General features: G+C 43.8%; 1 protein-coding gene across 1 annotated transcript in view; it reads right to left on the reverse strand.

The window, feature by feature from the left end:
- Nucleotides 1–10,886, reverse strand: part of LOC144163898 (uncharacterized) — a 94,958-nt gene extending 84,072 nt beyond the window's left edge. Inside the window, exons 1-2 of the mRNA XM_077694566.1 lie at nucleotides 10,822–10,886; nucleotides 9,163–9,981 (exon numbers count right to left, since the gene is read on the reverse strand). Of these exons, the coding sequence (XP_077550692.1) occupies nucleotides 9,163–9,981; nucleotides 10,822–10,885 (883 nt within the window). The 5' untranslated portion in view covers nucleotide 10,886. The remainder of the gene's footprint in view (nucleotides 1–9,162; nucleotides 9,982–10,821) is intronic.
- Nucleotides 10,887–15,355: the final 4,469 nt, after the last annotated feature.

Genomic DNA, 15,355 nt, shown 5'->3' on the forward strand with positions numbered 1-15,355 from the left:
GGTCTCTAAGTATAACCGCACAAAGTTTATGCGCATTCAACTCCCTTTCTAAGACGTCGCGGAAACGACTAGCCAGGCATAGGGCTCAAACGAGGGTTTGTATCGTGTGAATGCTGCTTACCATTTTTGCCGCAACTTTTCGTGGGTCAGCAACGGCTCCATAACGAAGTGTTTGTTGATGAGAAATAGAAAAGTTGTTTTCTTAATGCGCTGGTTTTCGGCATCGCCAGATCTCGGAAAGACCGAGATCTGACGTCACTGGCACAGAGTTCGCATACAATGTGCTGAAAAGACTCGGCAGTCCCCAGTCCCCAAAATGTACACAAAAGGAGGGTGATCGGGTTTGAAAGTAAGCTTGGTAAATGCTGGGAGGCGAAAGATTCAAACTGCAGCTCTTGGGACTGGTAAACGAGCAGGCACTCGAAGACCCGTAGCGACAGGGATATTTACTTAACTAAACGTAGATCTAATAAATACCTGGGGTCATGGACTTAAAACATTTGTTGGATACACGTACGCAGGCTACATGTGTATGTCCAGCAGGCTTACTATAGAGGAATCATCGACGTGTCGGTTTAGTGGTGATGTAACAAGGATATTCCCACTCAGTGTAATGGAGAGGTAAAACTCAAAGGGATTAGACTAGAGGTTCGAGTAGTGTGGGCGTGGCCACTTCGGCCATATGAACATGCGTTAAACGCATAACCCCAGGCCCGAGCAAGTAATTGAGGCCGGCTGAATACAACTGTTTTAAATCAGCAGTAAAGACGTCTGTCCCTAATACATGACCCTTTTCTTGTAGCTTTCGAAACCCGTATAAATGCGGTCAATTAACACAGATAAGGATGATTGCCAAAATGAGAAGGGAAGACGACAATAATGAGAGAAAGCGTTCGGCAATACAACATACATAATTTCACAATCACTCTAACGGTATTCGTGTATAGGTGTACTCCTAAGTATTGGCGGTGAGCGCGACTACGGGCGGGGCTGCGAACCGCGTCTCCGTGACGTCGGCATAGGCATTCTCTCATTTGTCGTATGCTTGGCTCAGGCTTGCTCTCCCTGCTGTTTCTTTGCGCTCGGATGACGTCTGATGCTTTGCCGCACCAGGTTTTGCGTGTACGCAACTTTTCTTCATAATGATAGGCTTAAAACTGCTTACACTAGCTCAAGGCATGAGTAAAAAAATAGTTTCAGATACCCCTACGGAACAAACATTCCCGGCGTTGCCCCATTCCTTGCAAAGGCGGTCCTGTGCGGAGGGCGAAGAGCCGGGGCTAGGCGTCCGCTTCTGTATTAAGCAATCTTTCGAACAAAGCGAACAGCCAGCTGCTAGTAACCGGAAACAGTAAAAATACAAGCCCAAAACAAATTCTAGGCCTTCGGGGCTGTCGGCTCTGGCAGAAAGCTTACTATTCCCAGTAATCATATGTAAGATAAGACAGTTTTTGCAACCTTGCCGAATGCTCTAAAGTACTGTATTCTATCACTTTACGTTGTTAAGGCACGAAAGTATCCTGGCATGCACTATGGGCTTCAAAAACTGCAGGTTGAGTTATAAATAACCCACTGTGTGTCTAGGCGCATGGTGGTTTTATACCAAGCTTCTAACTATTATGGAGATTTGTTGAGCAAAACAATTCAGGTCTACATAAACATACAGTAACACCATGTTTGTTCATACCTGGCCGGTTATTGCAGTAGCTTTCCAACAGCCATATCTTCGGAATATTCAAATATGCGTGATAGGAAAACTGCACTGAAGAGGAGCAGAGGAGGAGGTGGGGAAAGCTTTATTTAACTGTAACATCGAGCTGATTAGTGGGCCCGGTCATCAGTCCAGGACAAGACAGTAGGAGTTATTTTCTTTAGTTCATAAAACAGCATCCAGAGTAGAGAATCATTTGTTCTTTACGCCTTGAAGGGCTCGAAAACAATAACGAGCTGCTGGTAAATACTGCTCGGTTTCGATAGTTGTAATATATGAACGTATACTATTTATTGCATTCGTTAGAGAGTAGATCAAGCCTTCAACACCGTAATCATGTCATAATTGTTCGGGTTGACTCAGTTCGTTATAAGAACGATAGTTACGATAGAAATTCGGAACACAAAAGCCGCCTTCGAGTACTCTGGACAACGCTGTTTGGGGCGTGATCGCGGTGGCGTATCACAAACATTCTCATTGTATTTGCATCTAAATGATCAACGCACACTGCGGATATGCACCTTCTAGCATGGAGCCATAACAAAAGCCAATTTGTGAAGACGGGAATGATACGCCATGCAGCAAAATATCCACACGATCTGTGCGAGCCTCCCAAACTTCCGCAAAGCTACTATAAGACATTTTAGATAATGCAGAAAATCTAATACATGGACACACACACAGAGACACACACACATCCACCCCCCCACACACACAAAACATTCATCTGATACATGTTAAGAGCAACAAAAGAAATAGAAGAGTGCCGCTTTATTTCCTGCTGTGCGATACATGTGTAAGGGCCACTGCTTGGTGTGTATCATTAGATTGTTGAGTCTTCATAAGAACATCTCAAAAACACTGTAGGGAAGACTGCGCACTTTGAACACTTATCCAGGAGATCTGAGCGAGCGCTGCACCGTGCGAATAAGCTAGAAAAGATGAGTTACACACGATCTTCTGACCTATTCTCTGAAGAAAGTTCTCTCTCTCTTTGTGTGTTGCAAACTTGTGGGGGATACAGCTTGAGATTATTCAGATCTTTTGGAAGCCGGAAAAAAACACTGAATTATTAGAAACACGCTTTTTAATGCACGACAGCATCAAAGCGGATGATTTCTAGCACAGGCACAGCTCCCCGTCACAAGCGGAGTGTAGCAGACGACAGTGGAGCGAGTCCCTAAGCCGACGTCACAGCCAGGTGGCGCCACTAAAACATTTCGCGGCCAATAAAAAAGTATAAAAATATTTTACAAGATTTCTTCGACTCTCAGGCGTTGTCAATCATTCTCAAATACATATATTTACCATAGGTGTAACAAAAATACAGTTTTACCGATCACCTGTTAGAGCAACACTGAGGCCGAGGTATTTGTAATTTCTAACGAATTTTATAATTTACGGCTAATTCAGCACAACGACGTTCAAATTCGAGAATTTTTTGAAAACTGCCATTGCTATTTCAAACAAGTGGGGTTTCCAGACAGTCAATACAAATTACTGACTGGGAGACTAACGAATTTTATAATTTACTGCTAATTCAGGACAACGACGTTCAAATTCCAGAATTTTTTGAAAACTGGCGTTGCTATTTAAAACAAGTGGGGTTTCCAGAGAGTTAATACAAATTACTGACTGGGACAACGTATTTATAGGATACCCTGACACATCCAAAGCTAACGTGTATAGTCGGAAATGTGGTAAATATTTATTCAAAGTGTGCTTTTAATGGCATACCTCAATTTTGTGTGGAAGAGCGGGCACAACATAAATAATTGGACGTGGAGTAATATATCACATCCTAACTATGAATACATATGACTATATCGGACGCGTTTCTCAAATTATAAACACTGCTAACCATATCCTATATTGAAATTGTCAGACGCGGGCTTTTGAACGAGGAAGTATTCCTGGTGGCACCATTGCACCCATGACATTTAGGCTTCTGAAACTGAATTTTTCGTATTTTAATACCACTAGATATTTTGTAACCAGTAAAATATAAATGGGCTCGTAAATACCCAATAAAGGTTTACGTGTGTTTTATTAAGGAAGTATAGAAGTATATAAAGGAAGTATACATTGCTCAACCCTTAGCAGAATTGCTCAACCCTTACCAGGTGGCATTATTATTAGCTTTGGGCAGGTATCATTCGAAGAAATTTATTTTTTGTGGCCTGAATGTGATGAACAGTGGCTTGCGCATCTTGTCAGACTGGAATCACAAACTATGACAGGAAAACAAACAGTATGTCCAGTACCTCCCGGCCCCTGCCAAATCTGCTGACACAACTGAGCTGTGGTGCTCTCGGGTTGGGTGGAACGTTTACGAGCACGAGAGCGATGACGCAGTGCAGTCACCGAGCAAATAAGGCGGTTCGACAATAATCTGCGGCTAAAAAATAATGGCGGGAGGTTCCCTCTCCTATTCATCCCTAAGCCGGCGGGGGCATACCTCGGCAAAGTTGGCGCGGCTCATTAAAACTCACTCACATTTTTTTTTCTAATCACTGCTCACTCAAACTCAGACTCAATGCTAAGCAGCACGTTTGACTCACTCAAACTAGCGGCTCTCTCAAACTCACTAACAATTTTTTTTCGAATCACCACTCACTGCTGAGCAGCGCGTCTGCTGAGCAGCGCGTCTGCGCACACTCAAACTCAAACTCACAGTAAGCACAAAACTGAGAACTCGCTCGGACTCAAAACTCAAAATTTACTCAGAAGTGAAAACTTACTCAAACTCAAAATGTACTCAAACACAATATGTACTCAGACTCAAAATGTACTCAGTCCTCAAAATGTACTCAGTACCCAGTCGAAAAACACAACAGGAATTTCTGTCGCACAACAGAAATTTCTGTCGCACAACAGAAATTTCTGTCGCACAACAGAAATTTCTGTTGGGACTACAGGATAGTCTGTCGTGCGACAGGAATTTCTGTAGTACAACTACAGAAAATCTGTCGTAAGACAGGCATTTCTGTCGCACGACAGGAATTTCTGTAGTACAACTACAGAAAATCTGTCGTACGACAGGCATTTCGGTCGGGACTACAGGATGGTCGGTCGTGCGACAGGAATTTCTGTAGTACAACTACAGAAAATCTGTCGTACGGCAGGCATTTCTGTCGCACAACAGGAATTTCTGTTGGGAATGCAGGATGCATGGTCTGTTGTGAGACAGGAATCTCTGTAGTATGATGACAGAATGTCTGTCGTAGGACAGAAATTTATGTAGTACAACAGACATATCTATCAAGCGACAGACATTCTGTAGTCCTACTACAAAAACCTTTGTAGTAGAACTACAAAATGTCTGTCGCATGAGACATTTCTGTTGTACTACAGAAATTTCTGTTGTGCAACACCCTGTAGGCACTACGCAAATTTCTGTTGCACCACAGACTGTCCTTCAGCCACCACATTCAGCATTCCGTAATTACTATTATTATCTGCCATTTATGCGACAGAGCATTTTGTACTCCCTTTTTTGTAGTGTGAAAGAGAATTTTAGGATATTGCAGAAGTGTCACATGACAGACCGTTCAGTATTGCTACAAAATCTCTGCTTATACGTACAGTTGTTACTACAGAAATTTATCGTTCCACAGAAAGTATATACAGAAACCTACACATTAAAGAATTATAGCTCTTTTCTGAGGGGTTATTCTTGAGCATTAATCACCACAGACATATGCCTTGTAAAGACATATACCTTGTACTCTGCAAGAAACTACAGGCCGGCAAGCAGATGTTCTGCCAATAAGACAGCTGCAGTAAAGCCTGTTTGAAAATGGTAGCTACAAAATTCATCACCCAGGGCCCTATTCTCAACGCACTAAATTCACCGTGAACGGTGAATTTGCCAGAAGTATTTTCTAGCTTGCAATTTCGGTCACGTGTTTCCGGTTGACAAAGCGGTTGTGGGTACTGAAAGTGTATAATTCTTGGCCCAGCAATGAAAAACTAGACTAAATACAACGGACCTGTTTTTTGCTATTCAACAAAATACGGCTTGTACGTGACCTCTCTGTGAGTGGCTGAAAAGATGTGACATAATTTGAACAGTTGGCAAGAACGTTTACGGCACACATGGGCAACTTCAGCCTGTGTAAAAGTGACACGAGGTTACGTAAAAGCTTGAAAATGGCGGCTGCTGTTGCCGTAAAATAGGGAAATTTTACCGACCTTCAGCGCTGTGAAAACCCCGTGAATTTGCAGCAGGCGCAGTTTCGCATGACGTGCGGTTGAAAGCTGTTTCCTACCAAAAGAAATTATAGTTCTGACCATTTCCAAGTCAGCACGATCATGGAGCATACAAATAACGTGCCATATTTTGTTTTTATGTTTGCCAACAAAATAAAAATTATTTTTTTGGTGTAACAGCAACATAAGAGGGCAGTACAAGCCTCTCCATGACAAAAAGAACCCAATGCATGACATTTGTCCATACTCGATCCTCCCAGTAAATTGCCATAATATAAATCAAGAGAAAAATAGCACTTTTGAAAACTGACTGTTTTATTCATTACTGTGCTGATTGAAGTCGAGCTTGATGAATGAGTGAATCGTTGGCATTTGTATGCTCAGCAGTTATTCAGCGTAGCGCTTCGCTGCCCTTACCACGTCATACAACCAATGGTCACGGCCGTCTTTTTGTGTGATCACACCATAAACATGGAACACAGCAGCAGACGATAGCGTGGCGGTGATAACGCAACAAAGCTTGCATTGAAGCAGAGAGCTCAACTACATTACTAAAAGCAATTGAAAGAAAGAAATATATACGGTAAAAAAGATTGTCTCTAGCTCAACAAATTTTGCTACCTTTTGTACCGTTACTTCATCGCTTTGCGGTGTTGATGCCAATTTTAACCTGAAGAAATGTTTCCCTTACCAGCCTGAGTTTGTGCGGTGTTGATGCCAATTTTAACCTGAAGAAATGTTTCCCTTACCAGCCTGAGTTTGTTTTTATATCTTTTGTGTATAGTACCTTGGTTGTGATCTTTGAGTGAAGATTCAAATTTCACTACATGTTGTCATTGCTATACGTGCATTATGTCACTGATTGCTTAGGTTGTGCTCCTACAAAAACATGGCGAATTCACTGTGAATTTGTGCAGTCGAGAATAGGGCCTCCAGTTGCACTCTGGAACCAGTTTTCAGTCTGTTGTTTGATAGACAATATTTTGGTTGTGATCCCAAAAGAGGCTGAAAAATAGTTTGCGAGGTTCTCTGGCAGCAACCTGAAAAATAGGTAGCTGTACGTATTTGCAAGAGAAAATACCACAGCTTCATGGCGTCTTGCTTTATAAATACTCAAGTTGGCCATATTTGAGTGAAGCATACTTTTGGGACCACTATACTTTTTTAAATTAGGGAACTAAATTTTGTATAAAAACGAATGTATACAAAAAAGCACACAGTACCCAAACGAGTACCAGTGACAAAAAGTGTGTTATTTGCCCAATTTGTTTCTTTCTAGAAATAATGTACGTAGAAACACTTTTTACGAGTGTACTTAATCACCTTATTTTGGCTGTTTACTCCTCAAATGCTCCACTCAAAATTACAACCTACCGTCAAAGAAACACCACAAAGCAAAGGAGGATAGAGTTTATTTTGATTGCAAGAAAATAAGCTGTATTCACATGATCGATGACAAGACTTGCAATACGCTTGGCTAAAATTATGCACATAAACAAAACAAATATCAGCCCATTAATAAAACCAGGAGGGAAAGTAGACCACATGAATGTCACATACATCAACAATTACGTCACAAAAGTTCACTTACAGAACCAAGCACAATACTAGTGCTTGAAATTGCCGGCATTTGGCTAAGCAAAGGAAAAACACAAAATAACTTTGGTCCCAAGTTCCTTTAAAAAAAGCTCATCAGTTGCAGCCATTTCAAAATAGTCGCACTGGGGCTAAACAGTAGAGGACTATAAAACTGCTCACAAACATTTTGTTGCGCAGGCTGTTTGTCTGCTTTAAAGGTACGCGGAAGACATGCTGCAACTTCCTTCCACTGACGAGATTATCACAACGGAATAACATCACATTGGCAGACTTCAATCAACTAAGTAATACACTCGGGCATACAGAAGAAAGGGTGGCCATCCACTAATTACTTCTCACCACTTATGATGTGATGCCTCTCTACTTGGTAATACTCAAGATGAACCGAAGGCAAACAGAATGAGCAGCTAGCTTTACTGCTATTCCACTTGGAGTGCTGAACTGTTGCCAGAAAACTTGCCTATTGCTATGGCTCCTGTTTGTTGCCAAGGTCCCAAATGATATTTAACAATCCTTGACTCAAACCTTAAGTGTTGCCAGAAAACCTCGTAACCGAGAGGTTCAGCCTATTTCTTAAAGTTCTTCCTGTCCCCTGAAATGTTCTGTTCACAAAAAAAGGCAGAGCAAACATACCTCCCATTAGCAACACATCTCACTGGAAAAAAGTGCACACAAAAAATGTAATCTGAAAGGGGGCATCAAGGCAAAATACAAGTTTGTTTCATTAAAACGACTGCCTCCTCTTGATTTACAAAAAAAGTGATTTATCACAAACTACAACCACATTTATCGCAAACTTCAAACGATGAAGATACTAAAGAAAAAATATAACCCCCCCCTCCCCCCCCCCCACAGCCACTTTCCGACAATTTTAATATCACAGTTTTGTTCGTGTGACTAGCGATCACGGAACTTAGCCTTTACCTTACAAAGCACGTTATTTTGCACACACAGCACCAGGCTACCCTCCTCTGGCGTGCCCTGCATCGCTCTCTCTCAAAGCTCTTCTCCAACACCACTGTTTATTGGAGCGTGATCCTCTGCTCGCGCTGATTTTTAACAGCGGAACTGTTGTTACTGGGCGTAAGTTCACCACTGCAGGAAAGAATGGCCTGTTCAGATGCAGGGGACCTGCCCTACCTTGTGGCACCTCCTGCAGCATGAACTAATTTTCTAGTCAATTCTAAAATTGTGAGGTACATCACTTACATAAGAGACATCTGCTTCCTGTATATAAAAACACACAGCAGACACCTCACCGGTTGAGTACAGACAAAGATTTTTTCCTGGAGGTGGTCGGTTACACTTGTGTATGTACTTGACATGTGGGAAGCCAGACTCGGAGATAATGAGCTCCTCACAAATGAACACCACCATTCGCACATCCAGCAAGGCAGAGCATATATGGGTCACCAGGCAGTACTTCCCATCATTTACTTTGACACAAGACGTGCACGTTTTTACTGGTCTTGCATAGTGGTTTGTGTGAACATTGATGCCATTTAAACAAGCACGGGCATAGAACGTTATGCTCGGAAGCAGCCCGTACTTATCAACAAAAAGTTGTTGCACTAGGCTGTCAACACGCACTGACAACAATGGTGCACCTAGAACTAGAACTTTCTCTGGACTGAACTTACGGGCACTCACAATTTTATTCTTCCTGCCTTCTAAGAATGCACTCAGCGTAACAAACTTTGCCGCTGTGGCCAACCAGGATTTCATCACACATCTTTCTGCTATTTGCAGAGGAACACCTTGGGCAGCTTTCACATGCTTAAGAAGTTCCCCATTCGCACTTTCAAAAGGAAATGTGGAGGTTCCCCATAGAGGCCCAACCATTTCAACACTCTTCGACAGGTGAAGGAGCTGGTGAACGTTGTAAGTAGCTCCACTTGGGCCATACAACGTGTACATTCTAGAGACAAAACACACAAGCAACTTCTCAGCCTCTGCTATATCCCTATCATCAACGGATTCCTGCATAAGAAGAAAAACTGCCTGACAAAGCAGAGCAAAGTGCGTCAAAAAAACAACTGGCAAAACACCCTTGAGGCATGGCAGCGAGTAAAAAAGAAGCCAGTAAAACCACTCAGATGCTTTCCACTGAGCTCGCTCCTTAACAGGCCGTGGAAGGCGGCAGAACGTGTTAGGGGGCTTCAGCGAAACAATGCGCTTGTCTAGGACTTTCTCATGCTGCCCAATGTACCAAGTATTCCCTGTTGCAGTCATCCATAAATCTAGCAACTGCTGCGTGACACCTTCAAGAACACAGTGCATCACATCTGGGGGCATGCAACACACCATGTTGAATCCCTTGAGCTTCATTAGCGGTGATGGGCCCCTCATCCCACGCACATCACGCTCCTGGCTGTTGAATGCTGCTTGCATGTCCTGCACCATGCTCCTATGCGTGCGTAGTGGAGCTGCTTGTCTGGAAGGAATCCACCGAATCGTGCCTGGAAAAATACACATCGCAATTAGGCTGGTAACATTTACAGTTTAAAACTCTCATAGCACATAAATGTGTAATTTGTGCCCATGCAAAAAATATATTTGCTGTAAATACATACACACACACACACAGACGTGCACGTGCATGCATGCACACACACACATACACACGCACACACACGGTAGAAATACATGCATGCAGTAATAAGCATAGACTCCAAACGGCCAAGTTTGCCGGGAAAATGTGTTAGAAGTGGAGGACCTGCACAACTTCAGAACGGCCGAGCCACGCCGCCGCCTTAAGCGTTGGTGACCGCTATTTTGCAAAGGTGAGTGGCATAACCTCACTTACACACATATCTGCTAATAGAACAACAATAGCAGACACAAATGTCATTTTAAGAATCCTCTAACAAAACCACGTGCTGAAGCCAGCATATCGCCCTTGCTTATGAATACAGTACGGTGGCACAACTACAAAGGGTGTCGCCAAAGCTGTGCATTGTTTTGTAACTTTTTTTTTTTATTTAAGAAACTCATACCGGGCGAGCGTATTTTTATGCTGATGTGAAATGCAAGCAGGCTGTTAGCTGGCTATTCTCCGTGTTTGGTCGGTTTAGCAGATTGCTGTAAGATACACATACCGGGGGAGCAATGCAGTATGCTGGACTGTACAATATTTGGCAGGACTTATGAAACAAAGGTTGGGCCATGCAGCAGTGATAACCAAGATTTACGTTAATGGACTGCTGCACATGGCTTCACTTTAGGCAAATGAAATAACGGCTGATGAGCAATTACCTAAACACGTGTAATTCAACCATTAATGAAAATTTTGAACTTACGGTCTACGGGAGTCCCCTCTTCAAGGCACCACGGGCAGCCGTAGTAGGCGTTGTATTTCATCATGTTCAACATCAATGCTCTTGCAGGTGAGTCGACACAGCAGCATGTTACAAAGAAGTTTGACTTCACAGGAGTTCCCTCATACTTCCACACTAATGTTCCAATCCGGTTGAAGGCTTCGACGAAAGCTTTCAAGAAGAGCGACGCTGGAGGGTGCTCCTTTGCAAACCAAAGCCCTCCGATAAACACTTCTCTGAAACGAAGGTTAAACTCCAGCTCGTTCATCATCATCAAAATGGGCCACACACTTGCCCTGGCCCACTTAAAGACAGGTGCACCATCTGTATTGAGGGTAAGTGTAATGTCACTCCACCTCATCTGCAGCTGCTTCCTGATGCTGAGATAGATGCGTCCATGGGTAATGTCTCGGTATACTCCACCCACAGGTGATGCAGCATTCTTCAGCCTGTCGTAGAGGTGGCAAGTGTGGCGTGATATGACGTCATACAGCTGCCTTCTGAGGTCAAAAATAAGAAAAAAACTTCCCTTCTTCATTAGCTCTTGGTCAGCGCTTGATGTCCGGCATATAATGCAGTTGAGATCCTCAGACCTGTTCGGATTCTTTTCACCAAGGTACGCTAGGCACGTTTTGCAGTAGAAGTGAATACCAATGGATTTCATGCGATCTTTCCACAGTTTCCGGAAAAGAAACTTCGAATCAGGGACTACAGTGCAGCCGCAGAGAGTGTTAACGAGCTTCAATAGCCCCTCCACTTGAGACCAGGACAGCCCTGCGTAGACAACATATGACAGGATGAGTAGAAGGGCCTGAGCCTTTGATATTCTCTGATTCGGCAAGGTTTCCTTTGAGCACTCCTCCAAATAGCTGCGAACATCTTCGTCGTTGAGGTCCTCACTGCACTCTTCAGCAGGTTGTTCACAGCCTTCCGAGTCGTCTCCGTCAATCCAGGAACCATCTTCAGCATGTGCAGGTTGTTCACAGGCTTCCGAGTCGTCTCCGTCATTCCTGGAACCAGCGTCATCCACACCACGAGCTGCACAATCACCGTCTGAAGCACCGACAGAAGCTCCGGCAGTGCACCCTTGGCTACCGCTGGACGCCTGCATCTGTTGCTGCTGCTCACCGTTCGTGCTGCCACCATCGCAGTTGTCAGCGCTGTCATCTTGTCCTCGCTGTTTAGAACGCTGGTTATGGAGCGTCTGCCTGGGAACCTCACGCGGCTGACCGGGCTCCAAGTAACGGCGGTACCGCTTTCTCGGTGCTGCGCTCATTCCTTCAAAGTTCAGCTGCGTGCCCGAAAAAGGACTGATGCGCACTTGCCTTCAAAGAAGCGACGAACAGAAAACAGGGGTTGGGAACGGAGTGATTACTGTAGTGCCTTAATCCAGTCTCAGGCAGCGTAATTACAGTTGTTCACAACGCTCAGCAAGCAGGAACGCAAAAACAAAGCACCGCAAGAAGTACACCATGGCGGAAACAGAACCTCACTCCAAACGAAGCACACCACAAGTTCAACTCGGCTCACAAGCCATTCTGAGTAAATGTGAAACAGTAAAACAATAATTACGTTCGAAACAAATCCTACGTTGTATGGGTACAAGATAGAACGCGCGCACGCACAATTCAGATCGCCAACACGGTTGAGATCGGGGTGGGGTGGTCCGCAGTCAAGGCATAGCCTCAAAACAAGAAAAAAAAAGGGATAGTGCGCCAGTTGTTGTTAAGCATATTGATGTAAAATTCAAAAAAAAAATTTGCAGCAAAGTATTAGTATCAAAGTACGCATTTACACATTTTAATAAAACACTTTCTTTAAATATAGTTTTTAAACAACCAACCGCCGTGTCGGCTATGGTATATTTGGATAAATTACATGCAGTTTCTTCCACTTCATGGGACCGAATGTCACTAGTTCGAATCGAGATCCTATTTCGATTTTTTTTTTTTTTTAGTGGCTTGAAGCCGGTATTGCCGAAGTTCAACCATCGCCTCAATGCAGGAGACGATGCTTCAACCCGAGAAATAGAGCCAAAGCAACTTGATAACGCTGAATTTGTCTTTGTGTGAAAAGTTGGTGGCCGCTGTTATCAGCCCAGAGACCTCGTTTTCTTTTTTTCTTTTCTACCGACGAGGCTTCCTGTCGTGGTGTGCCGGTGCTTCTCTCTGCTTCACCGGCCAACTTATTTACACACGATGCAATGGTGTACCAGTGCTTTTTGGGGTGCCGGGCCAACGACGGTTGGATGGGCCCACAATAATATAGTGTGGCTGCCATGTTTGACGACTTTCTCTGTTGGAGTTGCTAAGCAGCTGCCCAACATACGGTAGCAATTTTTCAACTAAAAAGGTTTACACGAAAAGGGTGCGGGCCACAGCCACACACGCGCTACTTAGAGAGGCCCAAATTTCTGGGATATGGAGTCACGGGTAAAAAAAAAAAAAAAGATCGAAGGTGGTCCTCGTGTAAAAATACACGGTTCGTTTAAGTGAAGCAGAAGTGTCCTGCATAGCTGGCTCTCGTAGCTCGTCCATGCATGATGAAAAATTAATGAGCGACGACGATCAAGCGTAGTTCAGGTAGGAATTGCACAACTTTTACCTCTTGCGTCACATGAAAAACGTGGCACATAGCTTAAATGACAACCTGCACTTTGCATTACGTCTGCACCATGCGGCCTTCCTGGTCCTCCAGGGTTTTTTTTTTTTTTCGCCCTCGCTTGAATGAATTACCTTCATTAGTTCATTTTTGTTGATATGTAGGTAGTACCGCTCACACGTCTTGTCCACATTCACCTATTCATCAAGGAAAACACCCTTTACGCCGGTGCATTTGTGCCTGGCAAGTACAAGTAACTTCATTCGTTTCCAAGTGCTGAAGTACGTACGTCCACCAATCGTTCGTCAAACGCAGAAGGGTGTATGAATGGCTGAATGGCTTGTTGGTACACTGTAACTCCAAGAAAACAGCTCAGACGTTGGGATTAAGCAAGAAACTCACAACACAGGTGCTGTGTTGCGTGTTTCTTGCTTAGTCCCATCGTCTGTGCTGTGTTCTTGAAGTTCCTCAAACAGTTTCTTTAGCCCTTCCATTCCTCTACCTTTTTATACGTGACACAGGCCAATTAGTGGCACAGGGCAAGACAGGGCAAAACACCGTCTCACAAGTAGGCTGCCGGGACAGCGGGACCACAGCCGCAAAACCGGGACTGGTCCCGCCTAAATAGGGACGTCTGGTTTACTGCAATCGATACGGTATGATGGAAATGAGTGAAATTGTACGCCTACGTAACCTGGAACAACGTGTTCTTAGAGTGCGTGTGTAGAGAACGAACGAGTGATTAACCTGAACACTGCTGTCTGTTTAGATATGGATACAAATCGGACATGTACGTCTCTAACCCTGGCTACATCACGTCCGTGACGTCCGTGCGGCATGTTCGGCCGATTAATTCTACAAGTGTGACAATTTCTTTTCAGGTGCTTGCACGTCGTAGCCACAGATTGACGAGCTTGAAGGAAAAAAAAAACATACAAGGCTTTCATATGTTTAAATGCTTTGAAAAGTTATGTTCTTGGGTTGCAAAGTAATTAATTGAAGACTTGCTTCAAGCTTGATGATCTCATGTTGGGAGGAAGACGGACTTAAACATTTTCCGATCGTTTATTCAAGCTGCAGTGTTATTATGCGTGTAATAAGGCAGGATAATTTCATTCCGTGGTGTTTTTTTCAAAAAATGAAAGGGGCAAAAAACTATACGTTATTGAAAGATAACCTAGCGCAAATTTTAATTTGGGTGAGTAACAATGTGCACACAATGCCTACATGCAACGAACGGCAAGGTGCGACGGTGCCTACAAGTAAATCTCTAGGATGTATCACTCCTCCGGACAGCGCAGCAAATATTCCTGCACCATGATTATTTTGTGTTATCTATACGCGTAAGCATTTGATATTATAATGAAATTACATCAGAAACACCTTGTAGTGCCCCAGTTTATTTTTATTCAAGAAAACTACAATTCCCAGCGAACTACTTTCCACGCAGCGGAAGAACAAACTGTGTGGGGGCAAAGGGGAGCGTGTGTGTGTGTGCGTATGTGCGTGGTGTGTGGTGTATTGTGTCTGTGTTGTTCGCGGGTTAGTCGTGGTTAGTCGGTTTCTCGACACGCAGCCATGTATCTCGCGATACAATATGAGGGCGAGTCCGAGGAACACGTGGTAAAGCATGACACCGTCAGTAATTTTGAACCGACTGACATTGACGACTACGACAAAGCCAAGTTCTACGAGGCGTTTTGGGAGGGGGACGAAAAGACGCAATGCGGGTATTACCGCTGCAGGATTTTGTACATGGCAGGTGAGTTGATTTTCGTTGGCGTTACTTCAGCTTCAAAGCAAGTGTTTTACTTTGCATGCAAGTGGATCCTTGTAGCCCATGTACCACTTTTTTTGCACTTTTGAAGGTGCCAGACTAATTGCAGTGAATGAGCCTATAATTACCGTTTTGAAT

Source organism: Haemaphysalis longicornis, unplaced genomic scaffold (assembly GCF_048455015.1).
Source record: "Haemaphysalis longicornis isolate Haplotype H1 unplaced genomic scaffold, Haemaphysalis longicornis Haplotype H1 scaffold_13, whole genome shotgun sequence".
In the NCBI taxonomy this organism is placed as follows: Eukaryota; Metazoa; Arthropoda; class Arachnida; order Ixodida; family Ixodidae; genus Haemaphysalis; species Haemaphysalis longicornis.